General features: G+C 50.5%; 1 protein-coding gene across 1 annotated transcript; it reads left to right on the forward strand.

Moving 5' to 3' along the window:
* The first annotated feature begins 1,489 nt into the window (after positions 1–1,489).
* SPG7 (SPG7 matrix AAA peptidase subunit, paraplegin) lies at positions 1,490–27,724 on the forward strand. The gene is made up of 17 exons (XM_071440823.1): positions 1,490–1,780; positions 2,398–2,503; positions 2,972–3,061; positions 6,550–6,800; positions 7,378–7,517; positions 9,326–9,428; positions 10,918–11,043; positions 11,330–11,492; positions 12,148–12,321; positions 16,200–16,324; positions 17,519–17,621; positions 18,575–18,685; positions 22,369–22,484; positions 23,781–23,937; positions 24,513–24,676; positions 25,392–25,469; positions 27,060–27,724. Exons 1-17 carry the CDS (start codon positions 1,664–1,666, stop codon positions 27,267–27,269), a joined length of 2,334 nt encoding a protein of 777 aa, XP_071296924.1. The 5' UTR covers positions 1,490–1,663; the 3' UTR covers positions 27,270–27,724.
* Positions 27,725–27,977: the final 253 nt, after the last annotated feature.

Consider the following 27,977-nt stretch of genomic DNA (forward strand, 5'->3'; position numbering starts at 1 on the left):
AGACGTGGCATTACTGGGTGATGTCATGGCTGGAACACATCCCAGCAAGGCCAAGCCTGGGTCAGGTTATATCTGGCCTCTCAGAATAATGGCTTACTCCCAAAGGAGCATATTGCCAGTCCAAGGACAGTGACTGAAGCCACCTTTCCCAAGGTCACCTCTGGCATGCATGGAGGGGACAGCCTGGGCTGCCCACACAGGGCAGAACCTCCTGACTCTCCTTCCTGGCACCACTCTGTGTTCGCACCTGTGAGGCAAAGACCCCAGCCCTCCTTCGTGGAGTCATGGAATGGTTTGGGTGGAAAAGGACCTCAAAGCCCATCCAGTCCCACCCCTGCCATGGCATGGACACCTTCCACTGTCCCAGGGTGCTCCAAGCCCCATCCAGCCTGGCCTTGGGCACTGCCAGGGGAAGCCACAGCCTCTATGTCCAGCTTTCCTGGTGCTCTGTCATCTGGTTGCCTTTGAAGCACAGTGTGAAAAAGGGAGAGAAATTGTGTCAACTCCAGCTCTGTGATGTGTCTGTAAATAACCAGTACTCCCAGTTCAGCACAGCTTGGTCACATCCAGGCCTGGATCTTCCAGCTGGGAGTCAGTGCAGCCTCCCGGGGTGTTCCATGTGGGATCTGTGGGTGGAGGTGCCCCCAGCTGCCACATCCCCTCTGAACAGCCCTCATGTTCTATTTGGCACCGATCTGTGTGTCTGTAAATTGAACTGTTTGATCCAATCAGTGACACAAAGAGATTTCCAGGCGTGAGGGGACATTAACATGCCAGGGATGGGGCAGCCACAGCTTCTCTGGGCAACCGGTGCCAGGACCTCACCACCCTCAAAGTAAACATAAATTTCTACATATTTGTTCACTCCCTTTCCCTCAGAGCACAGTTCAGTCCCTCACTCCCATCACAGACACCCAGGCTGTTTTCTACCAGAGCTCACTCCTACCTCGGGCTGTCAGAAGGGGAACCTTCCTCAGCAACAGCTGCACAGGGAGAGAGCTGGTCTCTTTCCTCGCTGCTGAACCTAAGACTGCAGAGGTTGTTCCTTCTTTTCCCAGGCATTACAATTACATGGGATTAGGGGGGATAAAATCTCAGAGCCGGGCTGGTTGTGTGCTCACACCACCAGTCTCCAGTATCAGGCCCCCCCAGCGCTGGCTGCAGCCTCTCTGCTAACCTTGCAGGGACCCTCTCGCCCCTCCCAGCCGTTTGTTCTCCTGCCTAAATAACTTGGGCCCAGGCCAAGGCCGGGCCGCTGGAGAGCCCGGAGAAAGCCGGGGCTGGCGGGGAACCGTCTGTTCTATGAGACGTGAGCGGGCCGGCCCTAGTTTGGGGCTGGCCTGCAGCGCAGAGCCCGCCGGAGGAGCGGCGGGAGGGGCCGGGCCCTCAGGCCGTTCGCGGCCCCTCAGACCGTGCCCGCCCCCCCCCGTTACCGCGGGAACGGCGCGACCCTTCCCGGCAGCCCCCGCGCGCCGCCGCCGCCATCTTGAGGCCTGGCAGCGCGGAGCGCGCCCCCGTTTCCAAGATGGCCGCCCGGCCCTCAGCGGCCGCTTCCGGCCCTGCCGAGGCCGCGGTTCTGGTAACGGTGGAGCTGCCGCGGCCCGGCCCGGGCTCGTCCCGCCGCCGCGGCCTCTGAGGCCTCCAGGGAGCGGGAGCGGCGGACATGGCGCTGCTGCTGCGGATGGGGCTGCTCCGCGGCCGCTGCGCCTTCTGGCGGCCGCCCGCCGCCGCCTGGGCCCGGCCCCGCGGCTGTGCCCTCGGCGGGGTTCGCGGCCTGCAGGTAACGGGGCGGTGGCAGGGCCTCATCGAGCACCGGGGGCACCGGGAGAGGAGAAGAACGGGGGAGAGGGGCGTTCGGGCTGCTCGGGAGGGACCTGCGGTTGTGCCGTCCCGAAGGTCCGTCCTGTCAGCGCTGTTGGGCGCTGACTTGGGAAACAGCGTGGAAATAATGGAATGATTTGTGTGGGAAGGGATTTTATTCTTATCCCCTGTCACGGGCAGGGACACCTTCCACTATCCCAGGTTGCTCCAAACCCTGTTCATCCTAGCCTTGGACACTTCCAGGGATCCAGGGGCTTTACATTCTAAGAACTGCTTTCCAACATGCCTTAGAACAAAAAAACAGTCACAGAGAGGAAAGAGATGAACTCTTAAGTGTTTTGAGCATGGGTTGTCTATTTCTACTTGTGCTTTCTTTGCTCCGGGTTATAAACATTTCCCAAGTCAAGTGGGAAGTGCCCAACCAGGAATCCCATCCAGGGCTCCCAGCTGCTGTCCTGACACTCACCCACAGCATTTCCCTGCTCAGGAATCCGAGTCTCAGGGAGGCACACAAAGCTTCAGCAGCCACATCACTGTTCCAATTTTTGTCTTGTTTTTCTTTCTCTCCTTCCTCAGAGCCTCCTGGCACCAACGCTTTCCCTACCACGTCAAGGTCTCAGCGGAGTCCTGACAAAAAAACAATTCATAATCCGGGATCCAGTCAGACTTTGGAATCTCCTGGGTGAGTCCTGAGGAGCAGGAAGGGAAAAGGTCTGATTTCATAAGAGAATTGACCTTTCTTGTCCTTCCCCCTGCATTCCTGAAGGTGCAGCAAAGGTGTTCTGTTCCTGGATGTGGAAGCTGGGGGTGTTTGCAGGGATCCAGGGTTGTGTTTGGTGCCAGGAATGAACAGTGGCACCTTCCATGAGGAGCTCAGGGGATTAAAGAAGTACTGGGGTCGTTAGACTTTGTGTTTGTAGCCTTTTTGGGCTTTTATTTGAGTATTCCTCAGCATGATTTAATTCCATTACTTATATTTCCTTGAATAAGCATTTCCAGTCCCAAGTGTGAGGCTGTTTCTAACTGCCCACACCAGTGGTAGCAATGGCTGTGCCTTGGGAATTGTGTCCACGGTTCAGTACTAAAGAAATTCCTCCAAATTATTTCCCTTGTGCCATCAAAACAATCTCTGACCTCTGCTTGCCTGCAGGCAGCACCTCCTGGTTTGCTACATCCAGCTCTCGGGGGAGCAGCCAGAAGAATGGAGGATTCAAGAAGAAATCTCCACAGGAGGAGGATGGTACGTGAGTGCCAAAAGTCCCAGGGTTTACTGAAACACAGGGAGCAAGATCCTCCTTCCTGCTTCCCTGTACCTGCACCTTTCCCCTGTACAAACCTGGGGCTAAGAGCAAGCTGGAAGGAATATTTTGGTTTAGGTGATGGACTGGAAGATAACAGATGGTAGAAATCCTGGAGTGGTTTGGGTTGGAAGGACCTTAAAGCCCATCCAGTGCCACCCTGCCATGGCAGGGACACCTCCCACTGTCCCAGGCTGCTCCAAGCCCTGTCCAGCCTGGCCTTGGGCACTGCCAGGGATCCAGGGGCAGCCACAGCTGCTCTGGGCACCTGTGCCAGGGCCTGCCCACCCTGCCAGGAAGGAATTTCTCCTAATATCTAATCAGGGGGTGAAAGATCACGAAAGTGACTCTCTGTGGGCCACTTTGCTTCCTGTGCAAATCTCCCATTGCTGTTTGCCTTGGCATTGCCCCTTTATGAAGGGGGACAGTAATATTACCTGGGGTTTTTTTGGGAGGTTTTGTTGTACAGCATTTTGACTTAATAAATTTGTATTAACTAAACCCAGTCATTTAAGGTGGGTTTGGTTTTATTTGCTTATATTTCACTTACCTTCAATATGGAAATACCCCCACTTTTAGTGAATCACAGAATTTAGATATAAATGCCTCCAAGAGCTCTTAGCAGTGTTACTAATTTTTTTTTTTTTTCTTTTTTAAATCAGTCTTTTTAGATACTGGTTTTTTCCATGTCTTACTCTCCTAAGCCCCAGGCATGTAAAGAATTTTTTGAAAATTAGTTTTAACCTGTCAATCACAGGCTTGGGTTGGAAGGCCCCATAAAATCATCCAACCCCCTGCCATGCCTCCAGAACTTTGTACTGCAAGTTGTGAGGCACTTAATGTCATTACAGGCTGTAATATAACTTCATAATTTATTTTCTAAACCTTTACCTGGGTATCATCAAATGGATTTTGCTTTGTTGTGCTTAATAGTTGAACTCTTTTGGATTTGTTGCTTTTGAAGTCAGAGGTCAGCTGCTTCTGACAGCCTGGCTGATGTCACTGCAGTGTCCTTATGGCCAGAGCAGTGGTTTTCCTTGATGATAACTGGGATGAAGGGTTCAGTGGGGGTTGAGTGCAGGTCTCAGAGTCCTGGGAAGGATTGGAGTGTGGAACTGGTGAGTGAGGCCAGGGGATGACTGAGCAGGCACCTGGAAGTGCTGTAGCTGTTCACATCAGTATCCAGCAGCACGCTGTGCTCCGTGCCTCTCCTCCCGTGATTAATGGACAGCCTGGCTTTGGGAGGGGAGTGCTGCCCCGTGTCTCCAGGGGAACACTTGTCTCTGCTGTAATTATTGCACAGAACTCTTCAAACTGTCACCGCAGCCCTTGCAAAGATTTTAATCAGAGAGTTCACATTTGGGGTTAATGGCAAATCATTGCTTGGTGGAGACTCAGAAGCTGGAAGTATTCCCACAGCTGCTGCTTGCAAGTGTCACATCAGTCCCTGGGACTGCTTTCTGAGTGCTGTGGGGTGGCTTGTGGTGCAGGGTGGATGTTGTGCTGTACAGACAGTCACGCCTCACCGCAGCTGAGAAATAGATGGCTTTGTACTTGATTAAATGAGACTAGAGGAAAGCTTGCTGTTGCCTTGCAACTTTCTAGAAATGGGGTTCTCTCCTGAAATTACTCAGCTGCAGGTTAAAGGCCCTAGAAAAATCTAATTCATAGAAATGGGAGAAGTTGTGTCAGGACGTCTCACGGGCAGCTTTCCCCTGGGTGATGTTTTTGTGATCACACCCCTGACTGTGTGTGTTTAGAGCAGGTTAATGGCCTCCACTTGGTCTGAAATGAAATAGAGGAAAGTGCTCTAGCAGGAGCTGACTCTGACACCCCCAAGGAACTTGCACAACCATAGATGGGCTTTTCCTGTCAGGATTCACTTTCCTTAAGTAGTTTATTTTCTCTGTAAAATCCTTTTATTTAGAACCTGCTCAGCTTTCCAGGATGTTGTGCAGACTTAAGTCTTATAATATATTTTAATTTTCCCTAATAAGACAGTAGTGGATGTCATCCTGCAGCCTTGGGATGAATTCCTGAGTGCTAACAAAGCTGGATGCAGCAGATAACACTTGGTGAGGGGATGGCAGGAGAGAACAAAGCGGATGGGCTGGACACGGAGCCTGAGCTTGTCACGGCCCTCTGAAATGATGACTTCTCTGCCAAGCTGCATTGTTTCTATTTAGGAACAAGCCTTTCCTGTTCAGAGGGGAGCAGGGCTGGGAAGCAGTGAAAAATGAGGCTGTGCCTCTGAAGGACAGAGGACTTTTTTTAGCAGCTGCCTGGGTCATATGTTTGTCCCTGGGTTTTGTTGCAGCATGCATAGGGCCTAATTGGTGGCCGGTGATAAATGCTGGTGTCAGGACATTTGTTATGAATTTGCAAATAAATCAAATCTGAGCTGCAGCACTGGTGCATTAGAGCCCAGTGGCACAGAATGAATTTATTTCTGGGTGCGGAAGGGTATTTATGTGTGCCATGCTGCTGTTGCTGTTAAATTTTATATCAAGAGCAAGTGCTAAATTATATATTGGGAACACTCACATGTGACTGGAAAGAGGAGGAGATATTTGTTGTCATTTGAACAACTCAAACACTGACCAGCAGCTGACATTGAACTGTGCTGTGACAGCCCTTTACAGCCCACAGAATTGTAAATTTGCCTGAGCAGTGCAAAAAAAATAAGTGTTGTGAGACTGGAAAAAATATTTGGTGGCAGATAGTTGAAGTAAAACATCCCTTTTCCATGTGTCATTGCTTCAGTGTGGCCGTAGTACAATAAAAGTGTGGGAAAGCACATCCAGCATAGGAATCCCTCATGGATACAGATCCTTACTGTGGGCAAGTTATCAAACCCTCTGAAACATGAGGTGAGTTGTATGGGAGAAAATCCAGGGAATTTGGTTAAGGCAGATGGATTTGCAGTGTATTTGTGTTCTTGCTATCTCCCATTCTCTGCAAATGCAGGTATTTACTGAGGTAGTGGAAGCATTGCTGGAGTTGTGGTGCAGGTGCCAGGAGATCAGAGCTCACCTGGAGACAATAATGTGCTGTGGGATTTACCAGGGACTCTGGGATTACTCCCAGTATTTTCCACTGTGGAGCCATGTTGTATATAAAGTGAGTTGTTGTCATTCTGCAGTTTGATTTTTAGCAACAAGGATCCTGTGGCTTTATTTGCCTCTGTCCCAATGGGACCAGGCAGGAGAGTGTCTCATTTTAGCCTAGAGTGATATTTGGTGGGATTTTAGTGGGTTTGGTGCACTAGGACCATGGGAGCCCAGTCCTTCAGGGGAAACGAAACATGCAGCACAAAATCCCCCTCAAAAGTACCATTGTGTTAATCTTTGCCATTTAATTATCCCTTTGGATCAGAAAACCCCACAATTACACACTAATCCTTTTTCCTCTGGTATCTTTTTTTCTGAAGAGGAGGAGAAACGCAGGAGGAGGGAAAACCAGATGCACCTGGAGCGTTTGCGGGCGCTGCTGATCCTCACCTTCGTGGTGCTGATGCTTCGCTTCATGATCGGCGAGAACAGGGAGGGGACCAACATCTCCTGGAACTACTTTGTGAATGAGATGCTGGCCAAGGGGGAGGTGCAGAGGATCGAGGTGGTGCCTGAGAGTGACATCGTGGAGATTTATCTGCACCCGGGCGGAACTCCACACGGACAAGTTGTGAGTGACTCCCTGCAGCTGGCAATGGGCTTAGATAATACTGCTGAAGGTGACTGAATTAGTGGTCAGTGAAACTCCAGCTGGTAACTTGCTTTAGTTCTTTTCTTTCTTGTATTTGAAGTTCAGGGGGCTTCAAGCAACTGGAAACTAAGACTTCCAGTTTGAATTGTAAAAATAATTACTAATGGCCTTGGGGAAAAAAAATCTTGTGTAGGTCTAAAAAGCTGGAGAAACTCAGTTTTCTTCTACCAGCTCAGTCTGATATGGGAGAAGGTATCCAGGAGATTGTAAACTCTTATGACTGGATTTTGTTTCAGAAGTTTTCTGCTGTTTGGGTTTCAGGCATGAGTGTTCTGCCAAACTCCCATCAGCCTTTTTTCCTAAGACCAGAGGGTTCCTAAATTCACTCGGAGCCCTGGTGTCAGTCATTGCTCCCGAATCCATTGATGCAGGAGCAAAGGGTGTAGCATGAGGCTAATTTTTTCCTGACCTGTCCATGCCGTGCCCCTCTGCTCCTTGCAGATATTGATATGTAATAAATAACATTTCCCTGCTGCTGTGGCTTGCCTGTCCACAGAACGTGACCCTGCTCTACACCATGCGCGTGGCAAACATCGACAAATTCGAAGAGAAGCTCAGAGCTGTGGAGGATGAGCTGAATATTGATGAGAAAGACAGAATCCCCATTTCCTACAAACACCCTGGCTTTTATGGAAAGTATGATATAAATTTGTTCTTACTGTTGCTCTTGTATTGGTGACAGCATCCTTTGCTTGGAAAAAAGTGACTTTCGGCTAAATGTTATCTAAATACAGAACAGAAAAGTGAGCTTGGATTTGGAGCATTGAATGAATGTTTCTGAAAGATAAGGTGCTTTAGATGTACATTAATGTTTGAGAAATGAGGGTCTTAAGAATTCTGTAATTGCAACATGCAACAGGTCAAAATGTTTCAGGTCAGGGTCATTGAGTTCTTGCTCAGCTGAGGACTTTTTGTTCTCATAATCAACTATCCTAGTGTGGAGTGTGATAGAAATCTTGGCAGCAAATGATGTTACAGCCTGGGCTGTGGAGAAGGCTAGGGATGCACTAAGCCTTCCTTCCTCATTATAATGCTTTGATTTTCCCACTGGAGATGGCCAGTGTGTGTAATTCCTCCTCCCAGACACCTTGTAAAAACGTGAAGTTTGTGTCTGAATGGATACCTGGGCTGGATTTCGTCCTCTCACCAACATTTGGATCTTTTTAATATTTCGTTGAATAGATGAAGATAAGCTTTTTTAACTAATCATGCAGTATGAGACCTTCAGTTCAAATTCAGAACTTGCCAATTTTTTCAGACTTACATGTAACAGGAAGAGAGGACTGAACAGACAATCAGCCCCCAATGCAAGCTGTTTCCCCTGCTCCTCAAAAGAGATTTTAAACCATTTTCTAAGAGCTGTGATGGGCTGTTAAATCTCTCAGAAGACCTGGTGAATGTCTGGAGGATTTGCTCTCAGTCTGGAGTTGGAGCCTGTGAGGTGCAGAGCCTTTGCAGGGCTCAGCTTGCTCCACGTTGTGGGCACTCGGGGTGTTTCAGAATTAATCCTGTTTGCAGAGCAGACAAACTGAAGGTGACTTTCAGGTTTCAGTGTTGCCATTGCATCTCTCACTGCGCAGAAACAAATGCAGCTGGGTATAGAGCTTCTGCTGGTCCCTTGCTTCAGTAAATCATCCCTCTGTGAGAGGTGGAGCACACATTCCTGGTGTAAAGATAAGCACAAAAGTGTGGTGAGGCCGGATGGTTCCTCAGGCATGTGGAGCAGAACAGGGGCCCACCAATCTCAGCCTGTCATCTGGCACAGGATCATTTTTCCTGCTCTTGGGGACATCCTTTGTTTAGAGCTCACAGGGTATTTGTCCTCAGCATGTTTGTCCTGAAACTGTGTTAGACCTGGGGTGTCATGGCAGCTCCCCATCTCCCTTCTAATGCAATGGGTGTTCCAAAGGATTCAGAAGACTGACAGTGTTGGTGCTGGAGCACTTTTTTTCCTGGCATAAAGGACTCCTGAGAAATTTGACTGAGTAGGATCAAGCAGTCTCTTAATGGGAGACCCACACTGTGATTTCTGCCAGGATTAGGAGGGTTGGAATCCCTATTGTTACCAGGCACTGTCCTCTGCAGTGAGCTCCCTTTGGAGGCACTGCCAGCCCCCGTGGATTCTGCTCCGCATGTGATCTGAGTGCCTGGAAGTCCTGCTTGTTTTAGAAGCAGAAATGCCTCTGAAGTGGATGGTGAGGTCGAATTTCCTCCACAGCTGTAGGCAATGTTTGCCAGTGTCCTCTGCTTAACTTCTTAGGTTATGTAATGTTTGGGGTTAGGGGTTTTGTATATCTGTGTAAAAACCTGCGAAAGTTCCATGTTCTTAATCACATCTGCTCGTTTGCACTGTAGCCTGAATGTCCTTTACAAGTAGTCATGTCTGGTAATGTTGACCAGGTGAAGCTGCATGCTTCAGTTTGTTCTTGTCTTTGTCCTTTCAGTGATGTCCTTTCCCTGATAGTGACACTGGTGGCCGTGTCCATGCTGTGGAGCATCTTCCGCCTCTTCAGGGTGGCGAGCAGGGCCGGAGGCTTCAACGCCTTTGTGAGTAGCCTGGGCTTTGAGCATGGTTTGCAGCCTGTGGGGAGTCTTGGCTTCTGCTGGGTTATCTCCTCCCCTTTTCCTGGCAAAGTCAGTGCAGGATGAGGATGAACTGGTGCCAAGGACTCTCCAGCCGTGCCACACCTTGCATCCTGTGCTGATCATCTCCCTGGCTGGTACCTTAACTGGCCTTAGCTGAGGTCCCTTCCCTTCCCAATGGCAGGAAGGGCTGAGCTCAGGGAATTTCAGTCCAGTTTGCTGTTTTCAAAGCTTGCTAATGAGCTGCAGCTGCAGATGGTGTTTTTCACTGGGCCCTGCCAACATGCCTCCCATACAGCCAGAAGTAGGAATTGCTGCTTTCTGCAAAATGAGTTCTCAATTTATAAAATATGTTCAGATTCTGGAGTTCATTATGTGTTGGCCTGTTCTGCTCCTGCTGCATGCCTCGCTTGCAACACCAGGCAAACCTCCTCCTCCTCCCCTCTCCCACCCTGGCCTGGATCAGCTGATGAAGCTGTAGGAATCAGCCTGGGGTGCTCTGTCCCTGACCACAGGGATTGGGATGAAAACACAGTGAATTCAGTCCCTTGTTGGATTTCCCACTCAGTCTCCTCCGCAGTTCTCTTTTGGCTTTGAGATTCTCTTTGAACAAAAGGATGCAGCTGCTCAGAGAAAAGGAATATTTTAAAGAAGTGTTGAGTAATGAGGCCTTGAGGACTAGATTGTGTCCTTGCTTAAGTGGGGACAGCCAGGCCCTGAGTTTAACTCTTCCTTTGGATGTTTCTGAGGCCTCAGAAGGCATAAACTTTCTTCTGAAAGAAAAAGCCTCCTGAGTAGCTGCTTTGAGTAGAACATACTGAGCAGTTATGAGTGGGATGTTTAACTGAATTCTTGTTTTGACTCTCGTTGTGGCTTCACATGCATCAGGAGATGGAAACATGGTGGCTGTTCAGTTTAAGAACCTGTAGTTTTGGCCTGGGGTGTTTCCAGCAGAAACCAGCAGCAACATCAAAGACTGTGCAAAGTGTCTGTGCTTTCACAAGTATTGGCAATTATTTACCACTGACAGTTATTTGCTATCAACACATATTCCTTGGAACTCTGACTGTCCCATGTGTATTAAGGATCAGAGCATTTAGAAATCAGGGAGGAGATCCCAAATCAGGTTTTGGACATCTGCATGTTTTTAATAATCATCCCTGCCTGGTCTACATGGAGTTTGAACTGGATTGTTTTGGGACTATGACTGCAAGTTTATTCTGTCTCTTCCCAACATGTGGATAAATAAAGTTTGAGTCAACCACCCATCTGGGAACTTTCTCCAGAGCAAAAAGCCGTTAAACACCAGTGCTTTGGTGGTGACTTTTGTGGTGTTTGGTAGGGACATCTGGGCTGTCTCCCTGGGCTGGGCTGGCTCCCAAAATGTAGCAAACAGCCTCTGCAGACTGTGGCCTTGTTCAGAGTTGTTTGCTCCTTGTTTTGCCTTCCCCAGAACCAGCTGAAGATGGCTCGTTTCACCATTGTGGATGGGAAATCTGGAAAAGGGATTGGCTTCAAGGATGTAGCAGGAATGCATGAGGCAAAAATGGAAGTTAAGGAATTTGTGGACTATTTAAAGGTATGTAAAAGTAGAACAAAACAAACGTTTGCTGCCCTCCTTCTGGGATAGAGGGGTGACCTGGGGTGGGGATGCTCTCCTCTTCATCCTTCATGGTTCTGGACAGCCTCTGTTGAAACAAGCTCTGTATCTCCAGTTCCACAATGGGAATGCAGATGGAGCTGCTCCCGTTGGCAGCTCAGAGTTGCCCAGGCTGAAAATGTTTTGGGGAAGCTGTGGGAAGCCTCACTGTGGTGCAGTGCCTGGTATGAGCTGTGGCTCTGACCGAGCTCTGCTGTCCTTGCAGAATCCTGATCGCTACCTCCAGCTCGGGGCCAAAGTGCCCAAGGGTGCCTTGCTGCTGGGCCCACCAGGCTGTGGGAAGACTCTGCTGGCCAAGGCCGTGGCTACAGAGGCCCAGGTGCCGTTTTTGGCCATGGCAGGCTCCGAGTTCGTGGAGGTGATTGGAGGTGAGGTGCTCTCTTTGTTGTGGAGTTGGAGGGAGCTGGCTGGGCTTCCTGCGAAGGACAGGGCTTGGCAGGGGGAGGATGAGTTGGATACTTAGACTGAAGATATAAAAGGCTTTCAGTGATGCAGTTCCTTAATTATGTACTATCTGAAGTGCATTTCTGGTTGCTGCTTTCTGACAGAGTGCAGCTGTGGTCCTTCACCTGCAAGCATCCTCTCTGGCTTCCCTGTACCTATTATTAAAGCCCTTGACTGAGGCTTCCTTCCTTGTATGGAAATGCAGATGGGGAAAGTAGGGCCTCTCTGTGCCTTGGGATTTCCATCCTTCTCCTTTTCTTCCTTCCTCACAGATCTCTTGAGACCTGAGGAGGGTCAGTATGCAGGAAAATGTTGACTATTTCTGCTCTGAGCCATGGGAGGAGCAGGAGGCCATGTTGGGAGCTGGGAGCAAAGCTGCTCTTGCAGCAGCTGTAGGAGTCCCTGCAGGTTTAGGAGCCCAGTTAAACCCAGCCCCAGGACGCACTGAGCCTGAGGACTAAACAGGAGTTCTGGGAGGGTTTGTCTGGTCTCAGGTGCCTCATTGAGGGCCAGCAGTGCTGCTCTCCAGCTTTGCTGCCAGCTTTATCTAGCAGGCTGACAGTGTTTCCCTCGCTGCAGGCCTGGGAGCTGCTCGTGTGCGGAGCCTGTTCCGGGAGGCGCAGGCTCGCGCTCCCTGCATCGTCTACATCGACGAGATCGACGCCGTGGGCAAGAAGCGCTCCACCAACGTCTCTGGCTTTGCCAACGCTGAGGAGGAGCAGACCTTGAACCAGCTGCTGGTGGAAATGGATGGTCAGTGTTTCTCCCTGCTCTTCTCTCCTCAGAGGTCTGGCTGTTGGCCTGGTCATCTTTGTCCTGCTTGAACTTGCCTGGCCTCTGCGGTGTTGTCTTGCTGAAGTCTGAACCAGTCTGAGCCCATGTGCCCCATCACTAGTCCCTAAATCCAGTAAACTTTAACCCCCTGGAGTTTCAGTCCAGCTGGCCATTACATGTTGTTGGATACTTGTTGTATCCAGTCTGAGACGGGTAGTGGTTTAAAGCCTGTCAGAGTTTAGAGTTCAGCTGTCCTAAAGGGACAGAAGTGAAGTAATATATCAATTCTCCTGTCCACTGCCTTATGTTTTGTTGTCTGCCTTGACCACAGGATCTCTGAGATGAGGGAGATAAGCTTTGCAAACAAGTCCTGGTTTGAGGCCACACTTGGGTTTGGTTTCTGGCTGTTGTGCACCTGGAATTGGCCCTTTGCTCAGACACCTTCACACAAAGAATGCTCCTTTGGCAGTTCTGGCTCTCTCTGTCCAAGCCTGCAGCACTGACCCAACTTGCAATATTGCTGTTACTAAATCTTACTATTTCAGGGTGAGGAATAACCAACTACGTGCCCATGAGGAAGAGTTTGTTTCAGTTTTCCCTTCACTGTAACTGTGACTCATAGCTTGACTGTCATGTTGTCTCATCACACTCTTCATATGAAAACCAGAAGCCATCATGCACCAAAAACATCCCCAGACCCAGGTTCCAACTGCTGGCTCAGTACTGAGTGTTTCCAGTGAAGTAGATGATCCTGACAGGAAAGGCCAGTGCTAACACAGCCCAGCAGTCCTGGCTTGGGTGGGTCCTTTTCTCCCCTAACAGTTTTAGGGTGAGCTGGCCTCTGAATTGAATGGAAACCTGCATGTCTGCTCAGGAATATGTAGTCTCAGTACATTCCACATCTCTATCCTAAAAATGAAAATGTCTGATTTCCATCAGTCTGTAAAAATTAGGTGTGGTTTCCAGAGTGTTTTCCTGGTGAGTCTCAGTGCAGAAATAAGGGTTCAGCTCAACTGGAAAGTGAGTTTAGAAGGTAAATATTATCCTCAGTGTGTACTTTATAGTCCCTTGTTTGCAGTGTGCTGCCTGGTTTATTTTTAAATCTATATTATCTCATTCTTTATTCGTGTCTTGCACAGATCATGTACAGAGTCCTTCATTTTGCTCAGTGCTTTATCAAACACACACTAAAAAAAACGGTGCAAGGAGTTGAGAGTGTCAAACAGGAGACAGCTGGCAAGGATGTCAGCCTGGTGCTGGGAGCATGGCATCAGCAGGGATCCTGGCACGTGTCACTGGAGTGTTACCTAACGGAGTGTGTCACCTAAAACACCACTGGTGTGCCACGTGCAGCACAGCAAAACAGTTCCCAGGTTGATGGAGAATGACCTGTTTAGGAGGGGAGCAGTTCTGCCCCAGGAGTGGTGAGTGTTTGTAAGGAAGCCTTGAGATGAAGGTTGAGAGCTCTCTTTGAGCCTAAATTGAGGGCTGAAGGCAAGACAATACCATAGACCCGAGATAGGTGTTAATTGGAGGGAAAAAATGCACAAAAGCAGATCAGTGAGTCATCGCTGATTGTTGGATTTCTGTTATTGAATGAGATTTCTTGGAGGGAAGGGAGAGCAAGGGAAGGAGGATCAGAGCTCTGCAGGGAGCTGGGTGCCCCATGAGCTGCACAGGGTGAATGCAGGTTGGGGCTCAGTCACATTGGTGTGAACATTTGGAGAAATCGGGGGCTGTTCCCTGAGCACCTCAGGTTCCTTCCCTCTGACGGTTTGCTGTGGGCCGGGGAAGCACCGGCCGTGCTGGGAGAAGGGGAGGGGCCGGGAGCCTCTCCACAAAGGCTGATTGTGAGCGCGGGGAGTGACGCACACAGCCCGGCTCTGCCGGAGCAGGTGCCCGCTTTCAATAGTGAATCTTCCCTCTCAAACCACACACAAGTGGAGGAGGAATGTGACCCAAATCTCTCCTCTGTTCTGCATGCTTTGAGAGGAGCTTTGGCAGTCCTGGCCTGAGCTGGGGGTTTGTGAATGGAAATGCAGCATGGCTTTTGGTAGCAGCTCTTCACCTGGAACCTCAGACAAGTCCCGAGCTGTGCCATGTGCAGCCCTGAGGCTTCCTTCAGGAAGGGGCCCCATTTCAGTGCCACTGCTCCCAGGAGATGTCCAAAGGCTTTTGGAGGCTGACACAGTGTATTGCTCAGTGGGGAGCAGGGTACTTGGAGTTTGAGTAGACCCTTTTTCCCTTTCCTTTCTGGAGTGATTCCTTTGTGACCCTTGCAGGAACTCTTTTTTTCAGGCTGCATTTTCAGAGCTGTCTCTCATTTGTTGATGTGATGAGCTGTTGTTTTTGTAGCCTGTTCCTTTGGCTGATCTTTGCCTGTGACATGCCAGGTGGTGTTGCATTAAGCAAGTGGGGCAGAAGCTGATGTGAGGAGGATGCTCTCAGTGCTTCTGGTTTTTTATTTGTTCTAATAGTCAGACCTATTTTAAGAGAGTCTTCCCAGCTGCAAGGCAGATAATGCACTGTGCCATCTAATCCTGCCATTCCTGGAGTGCCTGCCAGTCTCTGCTTGTTTATCCCACTCCAGAGTGCAGTGTGATACACGCCTGAAGGATGCTGGGCTTCATCCTCTCCGGCAGCTTATTTAGGCAAGAGCCTGCAGAGAGGGAGCACCAGGTCTGCTGCAGCACAGGCTGGCACAGCCAGTCCCCTGCCTCACCTGGAGCCTTGATCTGTGCTGAGCTCTCGCACGCTGACACATTTGGCAGCTCTTCTGCAGGAGCTGAGAGCTGAAACTGGCCCAGCTTACGTGCACGGAGCCGCCTCTCCACAGCGTGGGACTTGGCAGAGGGAAGCACATGGGACTGTGGTGTCCTTTCCCTGGGAAGGCTGCTGGGTGCCAGGGCTGGGGAATGTGCTGGAAGCAGGTGACTCATGCCCAGGGGCCTGCAGGCACCTGGGGGATTGCAATAAATAACTGTGTGGGGCAGTGGTTCAATGGGAGCTCTGGCTCCTCACCCAGGCAGCACAAAGTCTGCTCCTCTTTGCCCTCCTGCAGCTGCCAATGCCCTGCCTTCCCTTCCCCAGGAAGTCCTGTCTGTCTTTGATGCTTCTATTGAGGCTGCTCCTACTGGCTTGGCCAAATTCTGTGCTGATAATCAGTGCAAAGCTCTTGGGTTGTGTTTTGTGTCTGGTGTGGGTTCTGCAGGGCTGGTCTGTTCAGGGCCCTGCACAGTGCCTGAAAGAGGTGAGGAGGCAAAGAACAGCTCATGCTGTAACATGGCCCTTGTTGGGTGGCAAAGCTGTCCTCTCTCTGAGCAGCTCAGAGGAAAGCCTGTCCCTCCCCTGGTGGCCTGTCTGTGACTGAAGGCTGAAATAAATAAAAACTGAAAGGGCTTTCCATGGAAACTTGTGGAAAAGGCTGTTTCAGCTAGGAAATGCTGCTTGTACAATCTGGAGCTAAAGGCTCAAGAATTGACTTATCCTGGGGGTGAGAAGGCATCTGTGAACTCATCAAAACAGAGGTTCTGTTCTGGGTTCTAGTTGGAGCAATTTCCAAGTGTGGCAATAGGAAGGAGAAAAAGAAGTCTTAAGCCAAGACTTACTAAGTAAATGAAAAGGAGATTTCAGAGTATCCATGATAACCAGGACTGGCCTGGTTCACCTGGGAGGTTCCTTCCTGACTTTGCTCCAAGCTGCAGGGGGCACTCAGCCTCAGCAGTCCCAAAGGGTGCTGTGCACACCCTCTGGCTTTGTGTAAAGCTGGGTACTCCATCTCCTGCCTCCAGCCCACTGTGTGCCTGCAGTGCAGAGTGAGCTGGGGCAAACCTCCTGCTCTGGTCCTGTTTTTGCAGGAATGGGGACCACGGATCACGTGATAGTGCTGGCATCCACCAACCGCGCCGATGTCCTGGACAACGCCCTGATGAGACCTGGGAGGCTGGACAGGCACATCTTTATTGATCTCCCCACACTGCAGGTATGTTCCACCAGCTGCCTTGTCCTTCCTGTGACTGAGGTGTCCCAGCCCCTGCTGGTCTCACTGGCCTGGCAAGGCTGATCTTGGAGGAGACGGAGATGTGGAGCCTCTGTGCTCTGAATCAAGGATTTGTGGTGCTGATGCAGTGGCCCACTCCTCTGAAGTGACAGCTCACTGGTCTGGAGGTCTCTGCTCTGGTAGACCCTTGGCAGTGAATTCTTCTGTGAGGTTCCTTTTGCCATGCAGATGCAGAGTTATGTTTGTGTCTTCTCTTCAGGAAATTGGGAAGCACCTAATTGGCAATTGGCTGGTGTGAGAGCTTAAATTGTCATGTGCCTTGAGCACTATTTGTTCTGTAGGTTTATTGCCCTCCCTATCCTTGTAAGGCTCCTCATTTTCCTTTAGGCAGCCTGTTAAGTGACTTTCTCCTTCTGAATGCTTTTTAAATCCATTTACAAGAGGCTTCCATGTCTGCTGTGTTGACATTTGTAGCAGAGTTCTGGGAATAGGCTCAGCTGCAGTGAGGATCTGTGTGCTGTGCCAGCACAGGCTCTTCCTCTCCCATCTGTGCTTCACTGTCCTCCGCAGAGTTTTCAGTGAAAATACCTTAAATGCCTGATAGAATCTGGCCCCGGAAGCATGAACTGTGCAGCTGCCCTGAAGGAGGAAGGGGAAAAACCCTGGCAACTGAGCCCATTGTTTGAGTCAGGATCTCCTGGACCAGCTGAATGAGTCACTGGTGGCTGCTCGCCAGCAGCATCTCACCCCCACCTCCATCTGGGAAATGGGTGCAGGCTGAAGAGCTGCTGGATGGGCTCTGCAGTTTGTGCTTTGTGCAGGAGCAGGTCGAGGCAGTCAGAGCTCCTTCCTGAGAGGGCCTATGTGGTGAGGGAGAAGTTAAGAGAGATCAGAGTGAGAGTGAGGAGGGGAGAGTGGCCCTGAGAGAGAAAGCTGTGACTCAGGGGAGCCTCGTGTGCATCTGTTGGGAATTTGAGAGCTGGGTGTTTATCAGGGCTGCTGGAGGACTGGAACTCTGCAAGGAGAGCCCTGCCCTCTGCTGGCACTGTCAGTGTCCCCTCTGCTGGCACTGTCAGTGTCCCCTCTGCCGGCAGTGCCACCACCCTGCTCCGTGCCATGAATGCAGGGCCCCGTTGTGACCCCTGGCTGGGCTCAGGTGCTGGGTGTTCTTTACAGGAGAGAAAGGAGATCTTTGAGCACCATCTGAAGGGCCTCAAGCTGATCCAGGACGGCAGTTTCTACTCGCAGCACCTGGCAGAGCTGACCCCAGGATTCAGTGGTATGATGTGTCCTTGGGTGCTCCTGCTCCACTTAGCCTGGAGCTCCTGGGTACTGGGGGTCTAGCAGGGAGGTTTGGTCAAAAAGGGCTTCTTTCTCCATTTCTGTGGAAAACAGAAAAAAATACTGGGAACCTGACCAGCTCCCTGGTGAGCTCTGATGAGCAGTAATTCATTACTATTTTCAATCTTCTGAAATATGTAGGACTAGCAGGGTGGGGACGTAGGAAAAACACCCTTTTACAATGCCCAGGTGCCTAAGGGAAGGAACCAGTCATGCTCCTCTCAAAGCTGTTAAGGAGGTGCTGCACTTCAGAGGAGAGATTGTTAAATTGATTTATGTTACCAGGAAAGTGATGGAAGGAACAAGTAGGAATTATTTTGCTGATCAGAGTAGAAATTGGACAGCTCTGCCTGGCTCCTGCATCGAGCCTGCTTCCAGGGTGGGTCCCTGGGAGCTTGAAACAGTGCTGAGCAAGGGGCTCCAGAGTTCCTGTTTATGTGGAGTTCCTGGAATATCCTTTTGGGTTTCCCCTCTCCCAGGCCCCAGCACGCTGCCTCTCCGTGTCTGCTCTCAGCAGCCCCCCGCCACCATCACCCACCCACACAAACTGGGAACAGATGTTCCTTCTCTGCTCTCCGAGGTCGAGCAGAGCAGCAGCCTGTGCCAGCCCACTGCCCACACTAGCCCTGTCCCTGGGAGCCAGCCTTGGCCTCAGCCTGCTCCTGGATTGCTGAGCTCTGGGTGGTATCAGCATTCCCTGCCAAAGCAGTTGTATTATTCAAATCCAACATCAACACCACAGGCTGGGGTTGCTCTCTGTTCCCAAGGAACAAAGAGCACAGGCTGTTTGGCTTCCTTAGGTCCTTCTCCAGATTTGTTTGTGCCCATTCCTCCTCTGGGTTCTGTGTCCTGTTCAGACCCAGTGTAACTCTTGTGAACTCATGTCTGCAGGAGCTGACATAGCAAACATCTGCAATGAAGCTGCTCTCCACGCTGCCAGGGAGGGGCACAAATCCATCGACACCTCCAACTTCGAGTACGCCGTGGAGAGAGTCATTGCAGGTGAGAGGTGCAGCCATTCCGTGGAATTATGGACTGGTTTGGGTTGGGAGGGTCCTTACAGCCCATCCAGTGCCACCCCTGCCATGGCAGGGACACCTCCCACTGTCCCAGGTGCTCCCAGCCTCATCCAGCCTGGCCTTGGGCACTGCCAGGGATCCAGGAGCTGCTCTGGGCTGCCTGTGCCAGTGCTGCAGCATTTCCTGAGGTTGCCTCAGGGTCTGTTCTGCTCAGGTGAAGGGCTTACATCCCACAAAGACAGATGGGTCCAGAGTGTGCTCTGGCCTGAAGGTCTCCAATGACAATCACAGAAAGTTCTCTGAAAAAGACCCCAAATGGCTCCATCTTCCTGAATCTGCAGGAGTCTGAACCCATAGCTCAGGGGAAATGGCCACTGACAAAATAATAAAGAGGAAAATTCGAATCCCTGTTGCTTTTTCAGTTTAGAAGGTTGGGGGGTTGTGGGTTGTTGTTTGTTGTATTTTTTAACAAGAAGAGTTACAATATGACTGAATTTTTCTTGCTGCTCTGCACACCTGCTACATAAATATCAATAGCAAATAGTCTCTGCATCCTCACTAGCAAGAAATTAGAGATTTTTCTTTCTGCCCTCCAAGCCTAGGCTTTGATGAATTGGCAGAATAAACTGCAAGACAGTGGAGCACTGTTCTCCCTCTGAGAACATCCTGTGGCCTTTCCCTGCTGCTTGTGCCACTGCCAGGAGAGGAACCTCTGGAGATTTCCCTTTGTGTTGTAGGGAGGGGAAAAGAGTTCCCAGGACTCTAGACTTCACCTGAGGGATTTGGATCTGGTGGGTTTGGGGCTGAACTGCCCTGGAGCCAAGCTGTGGATCTCATAATCAGATACTGAACTGCTTCCAGGCTCCATTCCCAGCAGCAGCCTGGGCACACGGACTGGCACTCTGCCTTTTTAGTGGAACGTGTGGAACAGGATGTTTGTACTGGATCAGTTACTTCCTGATCCTGGAATTGGGTCCTGAGTGTTTGCTTTATCAGAAAACACTCAGAGAAGTCCTCATTTTAAATAAGATGTTTGAGAAAATTCCTCACAGCTTCACCTGTTGCAGAAAAGCAAAACCCTTGGAGTGCTTTGGTTAAAAGCACAAATCCCAAACTGTACTCAGGAGCTCCCAAGAGTGGACAGGGGGACAATTGTAGCTGTAACAGGGAAATTCTCACCAGCTGCAGCAAAGATTTCAGAATCCTGGTCTGGTTTGGGTGGGAAGGGACTTTAAACTCTATATTCCACCCCCTGCCGTGGGCAGGGACACCTTCCACTATCCCAGGTTGCCCCAAGCCACATCCAGCTTAACCTTGGGCACTTCCAGGGATGGAGCAGCCACAGCTTCTCTGGGCATCCCTGCCAGGGCCTCCCCACCCTCACAGGGAAGATTTGTTTTTTTCTGATATTCCAACTAAACCTCCTCTTTTTCAGTTTGAAGCCATTCCCCCTTGTCCTGGCACCACATGCTCTTGTAAAGATGTGTTCTACTTTCCCATCTGCAGGAGCACAAGCACCAGACTTGCAGGGACTCACTTGCCTTTTCTTTCTGAGCCTTGCCTTAGTTCCCCAGACTGGGAAGATAAAGCAAAAAGCAGGGAAGGCTGGGAGGGCTGGCAGCAGAAGGGATCTCTGGGATCCATGTGCTGGGGCATGGCAGGACATGAGCTTTGGCAGTTAAAGCTGCCTGGCCTCACTCAGGCTCTGGTGTGTGTAGGAAGCCACGGAGTCTTTTTGTTGCTTAATCAGATTCTCTCATATTAGCAGGACTGGCTATTTTTTGTAGACAGATTCTAAAAGACCCCAAACAACCCCCCAGGCCCCTGTATTAAATGTACCCTTTCCATGTCATAGGAATGCTTCTGGGTTTCACAATCCAGAGGGCATTTCAGTTCCTATAAAAGCTTTTCTTGAAAGAAAGAAGATATTACTGTGCTTTCCATTAGGAGCTTCTGGTTTTAATAAGAGTGGGGTGGAATCAAAAGGGAGCTCTGCAAGTCCAGAGGCCCTGTCAGCCTTAAAGCTTTGTGTTGCTGTAAGGGAGGAGCAAGAACTTTTCTCTGTGGTAGTTCCCATTGTGTTTTTAGTTTGGGAACAGAAAGCAGTCAGTCAGATCTCCTGGGAGTGAGGGTAGAAACCTGCTGAGCACACAGAGGCTTTTAGGGCTTGGCTTTAGAAGATGGAGCCTGTTTTCTTGGTGGGGTTTGTGTAAGGCCAGCAGAGATGCACCAGAGTTGTTTCCTGGGTGGCTTGTGTCAGTCATGAATGTGATAACTGCAGGCTTTCAGGGGACTTCCATGCCTGGAGATTATGTAGGAAAAGAAATAATCTTGGTGGGCACCCTGTGTGCTGTTGTGAAGAGCACAGTCCCTCCCTCAGTGGGCTGGCAGGGATTTTTTAAGTGTCTGTGTATATATATATATGTATATAAAAATTCATATATTTATAGACAATAGATACATCTTTCTGTGGAAATAGCCATACAGGGCCATGCTCACACTCTGCTGGGGGCAGGGTAAGGCTCTGACTGATGAAAATCAAGGCAGTTGGAATTAAATCTGCTGTTCCATCGTGCCTGGCAGGGCACAGCAGTTTCCAGGGTCCCTGAGCAGTAATTTTACAAGATCTGCCACGCTAATTTTGTTGTTTCCTTGTTTAATAAAACCCTTGACTTCATTTAAAAGTTCATGTTAATAGAATGTTGTTTTCCAAGACATGAAGCAAGCTTGGTGCAATATTGGTTCTGAGTGGCTGCTCTCCCCTCTGCTGCCCTGGGCTCTGTGTGGGGACTCTGCCCTGCAAACCCTGGGACATTTTTGCATCCAACATTCTGATCTGTAATTAGTGCCTGACACACTGTGTGTTCTGTACTTATTCTTCCTATGTGCTGGAAGTTTTACTTCCATTCGTTTTTTTTGTTTTTTTAAACCCTTTTTGAACTTGCTCTGCCGAGTTGGAAAAAAGATACTTTGGAAAATCACCTTCCTGGAGGAAGGGTTAAGTGTGAGTTATGGCTTCATTTGCTGGGTCTCAGGAGCCTGAATAAGCTCATATGGAGCATGCCATGTGTAATCAGAGACATTTCCAGGCTCTGGAGAAGGATTTCTGTATCTACTCCTGGACTTTAGCTGATTTGAACACTCTTAATGCACAGTTTTCTCAACTGGGACCTTGTGTATGTGATTCAACATCTTTCTTCTCTCTTGTTCTGCCTAAGGGACTGAAAATAGCAAAATGAGTGTGTGATTCTAGCTAGTCTCATTTTGGGTTTTGTTGTTTGCAATTTTTTGTGTTGTTTTCAGATTTTTTCCACACAAAAAAAAAAGTAAGCTGCTTTTTTACAGATCCAACCGTGGGAACAAGGTTCTTGAGCTGTGATCAAATCAAATGTCAAAGTATTTGTCTAATGATTAAGTCTGTTGTAAGGAGAAGTGGGAAAAGTTTCTGCCAGGGTTTTCAAGCAGTCCCAGGCATGGATTGCTTTCCACCTCAGGGCCAGGGAGCACCTTTTCCAAACATTTTAGCTAAAGGGGTTTTGCTGCCTCCCCCTCTCCAGAGTCAGCACAAACGGTTCAGCCACGGGCTGTGCCCTGGACTGGACCAGGTTATGCCCCACTGGTTGCACCTGCTGATAACTTATCAAACCCTGGTGTGTGTTCCCACAGGCACTGCCAAAAGAAGTAAGATCTTGTCACCAGAAGAGAGGAAGGTGGTGGCATTCCATGAATCCGGGCACGCGCTGGTTGGGTGGCTGCTGGAGCACACTGAGGCTGTCATGAAGGTACCTCCACCTCCAGGAGAGCAGTCCCAGGGGCTTCCCTGTCCAAGATTGCTCTGTGGTACTTGTGTGCAGCTCTGCTCAGCTCTGTGAGCCTGGGGCTGTGCTACTGCAGAAAAGCAAATGGCAAATACAGAATCATGTTCCTTGGAAAGGACCTCTGAGGACATCGAGTCCAACTACTCAGCACTGCCCAGCCCACCACTAAACTAGGAGGGGTTCAGGCTGGATATTAGGAATAAATTCTTCACTGAAAGGTTGGTTAAGCATTGGAACAGGTTCTCCAGGGAGGTGGTGGAGTCACCGCCCCAGGAAATGTTCAAAAACAAGTGGACGTGGCACTTCACAGTGTGGTTCAGTGGGCTGGTGGGATTTGGTTGAAGGTTGGGCTTGATGGTCATGGAGGACATTTCCAGCCTTAATGATTCTGTGATTATATAAACCATGTCCCTAATTTATGCTGTAGAGAAATCCATTATTAGGCTCCATTGATGATAGTGCTGGTGCAAAGCTGATTAACAGCTATAGGAGAAGCCTTGCAATTAAAAATTACAAGCAACTGAGTCTCCTGGTGCTGCTGCTCAGTCATGCACTTCCAGGCTGCTCCGTGTGTACACACATCCAAATGTGATCCCTTTCCCAGCACGTTGCAGGCAGTGAAGCCCCTGCAGGAGTTGCTCTGATACTGATGGGGAGATGTGTTTTCCAGACTGGGAGGTTGTCTGCCCGAAGCCCTTCTCTGCAGGGAAAGGCCTCTTTGGCACCCTGGGATGTCATCTGTGCACATCTCCTCCAAAAGCAGGGACGCTGGGGGGAGGTGGGGAGTGAAATGACAAGGGTGACAGCTCCTTGGCCAGTTACCAGTAGCACATTCACTCTGAATGACCCATTGTGTAAGCAGAACTGGTGTTAATTACTCTCATTTAGTGGGTGGGGAAAATGGCTGTTATTTTTTCTGAAGGCTCCTGTCTTTCTGCAGGTAGTCTCAGGGATTCTGGAGCAGAATCAGTGAACTCGCTGTGGCCTATACACTCCAAAGTAGCTCCTAAATTTCAGGATTTCTGTGACTTGCTGTTAAGGCTGATTTCCTGAGCAGGAAGTGTGTTTGTGTGTAAAGGCAGAGCCCTCAGTGCAGGAATGAGGACACGCTGCTGTCCTTAGCCGTGGCTCTGGAGGCCAACCTGTCCATGGCTATGGACAACCTTCACTGGGAATGCAGAGGCCTCCTGCTGCCCTCCCTGTGGTGCTGGAGGAGAGCTCTGCAGTTCTCTGAGCTGAGGGAGCTGCTCTGTGTTGCAGGTATCCATAGCCCCTCGGACAAACGCGGCTCTGGGATTCGCGCAGATCCTGCCCCGGGAGCAGTACCTGTTCACCAAGGAGCAGCTGCTGGAGAGGATGTGCATGGCCCTGGGGGGCAGAGTGGCCGAGGCCATCACCTTTAACAAGGTCACCACAGGTGAGGAGCCAGAGCCTGGCACGGGCAGGTGGAGATCCAGGGGGATCTGAGCAAGGGGTAGAGGTTTCCTGTGCTGGCAAGAAGAAATGTCACATGGTGTGTTTTGACACTTGCAAGATGGAGGTCTCAGGCTGGTTTTCACTGTCTTGTCTCAGATTTGTCCCAAAGCCTAAGGCCACAGTTGCAGTTACTGATGAGGCTCTTGAGCAGACCTAGAACTTTCTTTGCTCTTTCCAACTAATTAAATCCAAATAAGATCACAGAATGGTTTGGGTTGGAAGGGACCTTAAAGCCCATCTCGTTTCACCCCTTGCCATGAGTAGAAATACCTTCCACTAGACCAAGTTGCTCTGTGGGCAGTGAGAGGTCTGGACTCAGGTGAGCTGGCCACAGAAGGGTCACTCTGTCACTCCTGGGACCTGCAGGAAGGTCCCTCAGTGGGCTGAGTGTTCTCCCCCATGGGCTGCAGTGGGTCCTCTGCTCTCTCCACTGGTAGGACATGTATTTGTGCAGGATGTGCTCTTCCTGCCCCGAGCTGAGAGCTGGCCAGCAGTGTGTGTGTCTTTCCTGGCCAGGAGCACAGGATGACCTGAAGAAGGTGACCAAGATTGCCTATGCCATGGTGAAGCAGTATGGGATGGTGCCCAGCATCGGGCAGATCTCCTTCCCAGACCCCGAGAGTGCCCCTGGCATCGGCCGGCGCCCCTTCAGCCAGGGCCTGCTGCAGATGATGGACCACGTAAGGCCACCCTGGGCTAAGGGTTTCTTTTTGTTCTTTGCTTTCTGCACTTCTCTGAAAAATGGCAAGTGGTTTACACCTGAACAATTTGCATTTTGCTGTTGGCCAGTGAGTGAGCAGTGACCTGTTCCATGTGTCAGGGCTGTGCAGTGAGGCAGCAGGAACAGGCAGAATCCCACCTGGCTGTGAGTTCAGCCCAGCAGCCTGTGCTGTGCAGGGCTGAGATGGCAAGAAACCTGTGTCTTAAAGTCACAGCTGCACAGTGTAGACGTGTGCACTTCCTAGAGCAGATCTAACCAATGGTTAGATGGTCCAACTGCCTGCAGATCAGCCTGTTTTCACAGGAAATTTGGCTTCGTTGCTGTAAAAACACATTGCTTTAGTTCAAAAGTCAAAAAGCTGGAAACAAAAAAGCTCTATTTCAGAAGCACCATGGCTCTGCTTCCTTGGGATTTGTGCTGAGCTGCACCTTTAGCTCCTGGACAGCCTTAATCTGCATTTCCCATCAAGCTGTGCTAGGGCAAGACTTCAGTGCCCCTTATCTCCAGCACTCCTTGGGCCTTTTTCCAGCCAGTTTATCCATAGTTTCTGTTGATGGGAGCCACATTCTGCCTGGCTCAGTTTGCAGATTCCATCCCTCAGCATTCTCCTTGTTTAGCCACACATTGTGTTTGTTGCCACCTACACCCCAACTCCCTCTTCTTCTTTCTTCAAGGAAGCCAAAACCCTGGTGGCTCAGGCTTACAGGCGCACAGAAAAGCTCTTGCTGGAGAACCGGGACAAGCTGCAAACCGTGAGCTGAATTGTGTGGGGGTTTGTTGGGTGGTTTGGGTGTTTTTAACTGGTGGCTTTGCTGTTCTCTGTGCTCTGTAGCTCAGCTGTTGCAGTGTTGTCTCTCTCGTAGAAAGTCTTGTAGTGGGAGTGTTGGGAACGAGTGACTGTTTACTGTGTATCCCCCAGACTGAGAGCAGGCACGGGAGGAATGTGTGCCTTTCCCAGCAGTGAGTAGTCTGCCTCCTCACACCAGCTGGTGTTTGCAGGGTAGATGGAGGAGGAGGAGTGCTCTGTGGAAATGATCAAAGCTGGAATTTGTGTCCTTCACCTGCACTTCTCTGCTTGCCTCTTGGCAGTGCAATTTTCTGGAGAGCTGACAGTGACTGTTTTTGGGAAGCCAAGCCAGTGATCAGGTGGACAGTGTCTGGCTTTGGTGCAGGAAAATGGTGCCTTGGCTGACGGGGGCTGGTTCCTGCTTCCTGATGACTCCAGGCAGTTTTCACCTCCTTAATGTCTGATACACCAAAGACTCCTTGTTGCAGAGACAGAGCTTTGCCTTCTCCCCTTTGTGTCCTGACAGTCCCTATCCAGCCAAACGCCCTGGCACATCCCCGCCTGTGCCAGTAGCTCTGTGCCCAGTGCTGCGCCAAGCTTGGGTCACAGCACCCTCTGCATCTCCTTGACTTCCCTTCAGAATTCCACTCAGTGACTTCCAAAATGACCAGGGGTCAACTGAACGTTGCTTATTTTGCAAATCAAGCAATTCTTTTCCTTAAATCCTCTTTTTAAACAAACAAGAACAACAACAACAACCCCTTCAGCTACTCAGTGTCAGGCCTCCCGTGCGTGGTAAGGAGAGAGCTGGGACACGCTGCTGTCCCCGGGACAGTGCCCTGGCACCTCTGGAGCAGGGATCCTCAGGAGTGTCTCTGCAGGCTCCTCTGTCCTGCTGCTGCCATGTAACAGCAGCCAGATGTTTGCTAGAGGCTCAGCACAGAAAAACTTTAAAGTGCAGCCAAAGTATCTCCAGAGTCAGTGTTTCGTTGCCAGGCCAGCGTGTCACATCTCGTCAGCAGGATCCAGCAGTTCCACTCTGGACAGCCACCTGCTGCTCCAGAGGGGTGGTGCTGCTGCCAGAGGGGCCAGAGAATTCCACTCTTCTGGAGAGGAACTTGTGCTGACCTCCAGCCCCTGCCTCCAGGAACAGGCAGCTCTTTGTTAGTTCTGTGTGTGCAGGGAAGGCTCTGGGTCTGCCAGAGGTCTCCATGCTGCTGCTTTGGCTCTTGGGCAGGGTCACAGGTGCAGGGACAGTGGCAGGAGGGACACTTCTCTCATTGTTCCTGGAGCTCTCATTGCAAATCATTCCCAAGAGCTTGCTTTGTTGCCTGCAGTCTCGTTGTGTATTCCTGGCCAAACCTGCTCTTGGGAATGGTGCTGGAGCCTGGAGAATTTGGGGTCACCCCATCTGTGGTGGCACAGCCAGCTTGCTCCTGGGGGGCTGCAGGTGCTGGGGCCTGAGTTGAGTTGATGGTTCAGACCAGCTCAGAGAAGCAGGGCTCTGCTCTCTCTGGGAGCTCCATCCCTGATTTTGCCTCCCTCCCCTTTGCAGCTGTCCAATGCCCTCCTGGAGAAGGAGGTGATCAATTACGATGACATCGAAGCGCTGATCGGGCCCCCGCCCCACGGGCCCAAGAAGATGATTGCTCCTCAGAGCTGGCTGCAGGCTGAGAGGGACAAGCAGGACACCAGGGAGGAGGAGACACCTCCCCAGCCACCGAGCCACGAGGAGGAGGAGGAACCACGCCTGAGGCCTGTGTGAACCCCTCCATGTGGAACGGGAGGGCTCTTTTGGACACAGAGCTTTTGCCTTCTCAGCTCCAGAATCAAAGGTGCTGAGCAGGGAATTGCTGTGCTGCTGCTGCTACCCCAGGTTTAAGGGATGGCTACATGAGCTCTTTGAGCTTTATCCTGCAGGAAGGAGAACTCCTCAGGATTTCAGAGTTGATTCCTAGCGGGGTGGTGGTGATTAGGAGCTGGGTGAGTCTGATCTGCTGTGGAAGTTTCTTGTACACAGGAGCAGGGAACGTATTCCAGTGGGTGGAAAGTCCCATGTAAGCCACTTCTGGCTGTGCTCTGTGCCATGGCAGGAGGGCAGGGCTGTGCCCTCAGCATGGGGACACCCCTGTGGGGCTGAGCTGGGCTGCTGCAGCTCTTGTGTAACCTTTGAACACAACACACAAACAGCCCTGGCTGGAATAAACTGCCCACAACGTGCTGCTGTGTGTGTACAATGTGTCAGGCTCCGGGGGTGTTTGGCACACATGAAGCTCATTAGAGCTGTGGAGTGGTACAGGACAAGAGCCTCCTTCTCCCTGGCCAATAATTTATGTCCAGCTTTTACAGCAAGTTTTTCCCAAGCAGAAGTTGAGGCAAAAAGAGCTGAGCAGTGGGACATAGAAACCAACTGTGCAGAGGGTGACTCTGAGCACACATGGGAAGATGTTCTGAGCTGCAGAGGTGCTCTTGG

This window comes from Agelaius tricolor, unplaced genomic scaffold, assembly GCF_023055355.1.
Source record: "Agelaius tricolor isolate 1412-34295 unplaced genomic scaffold, bAgeTri1.0.p SCAF_15, whole genome shotgun sequence".
NCBI lineage: Eukaryota > Metazoa > Chordata > Aves > Passeriformes > Icteridae > Agelaius > Agelaius tricolor.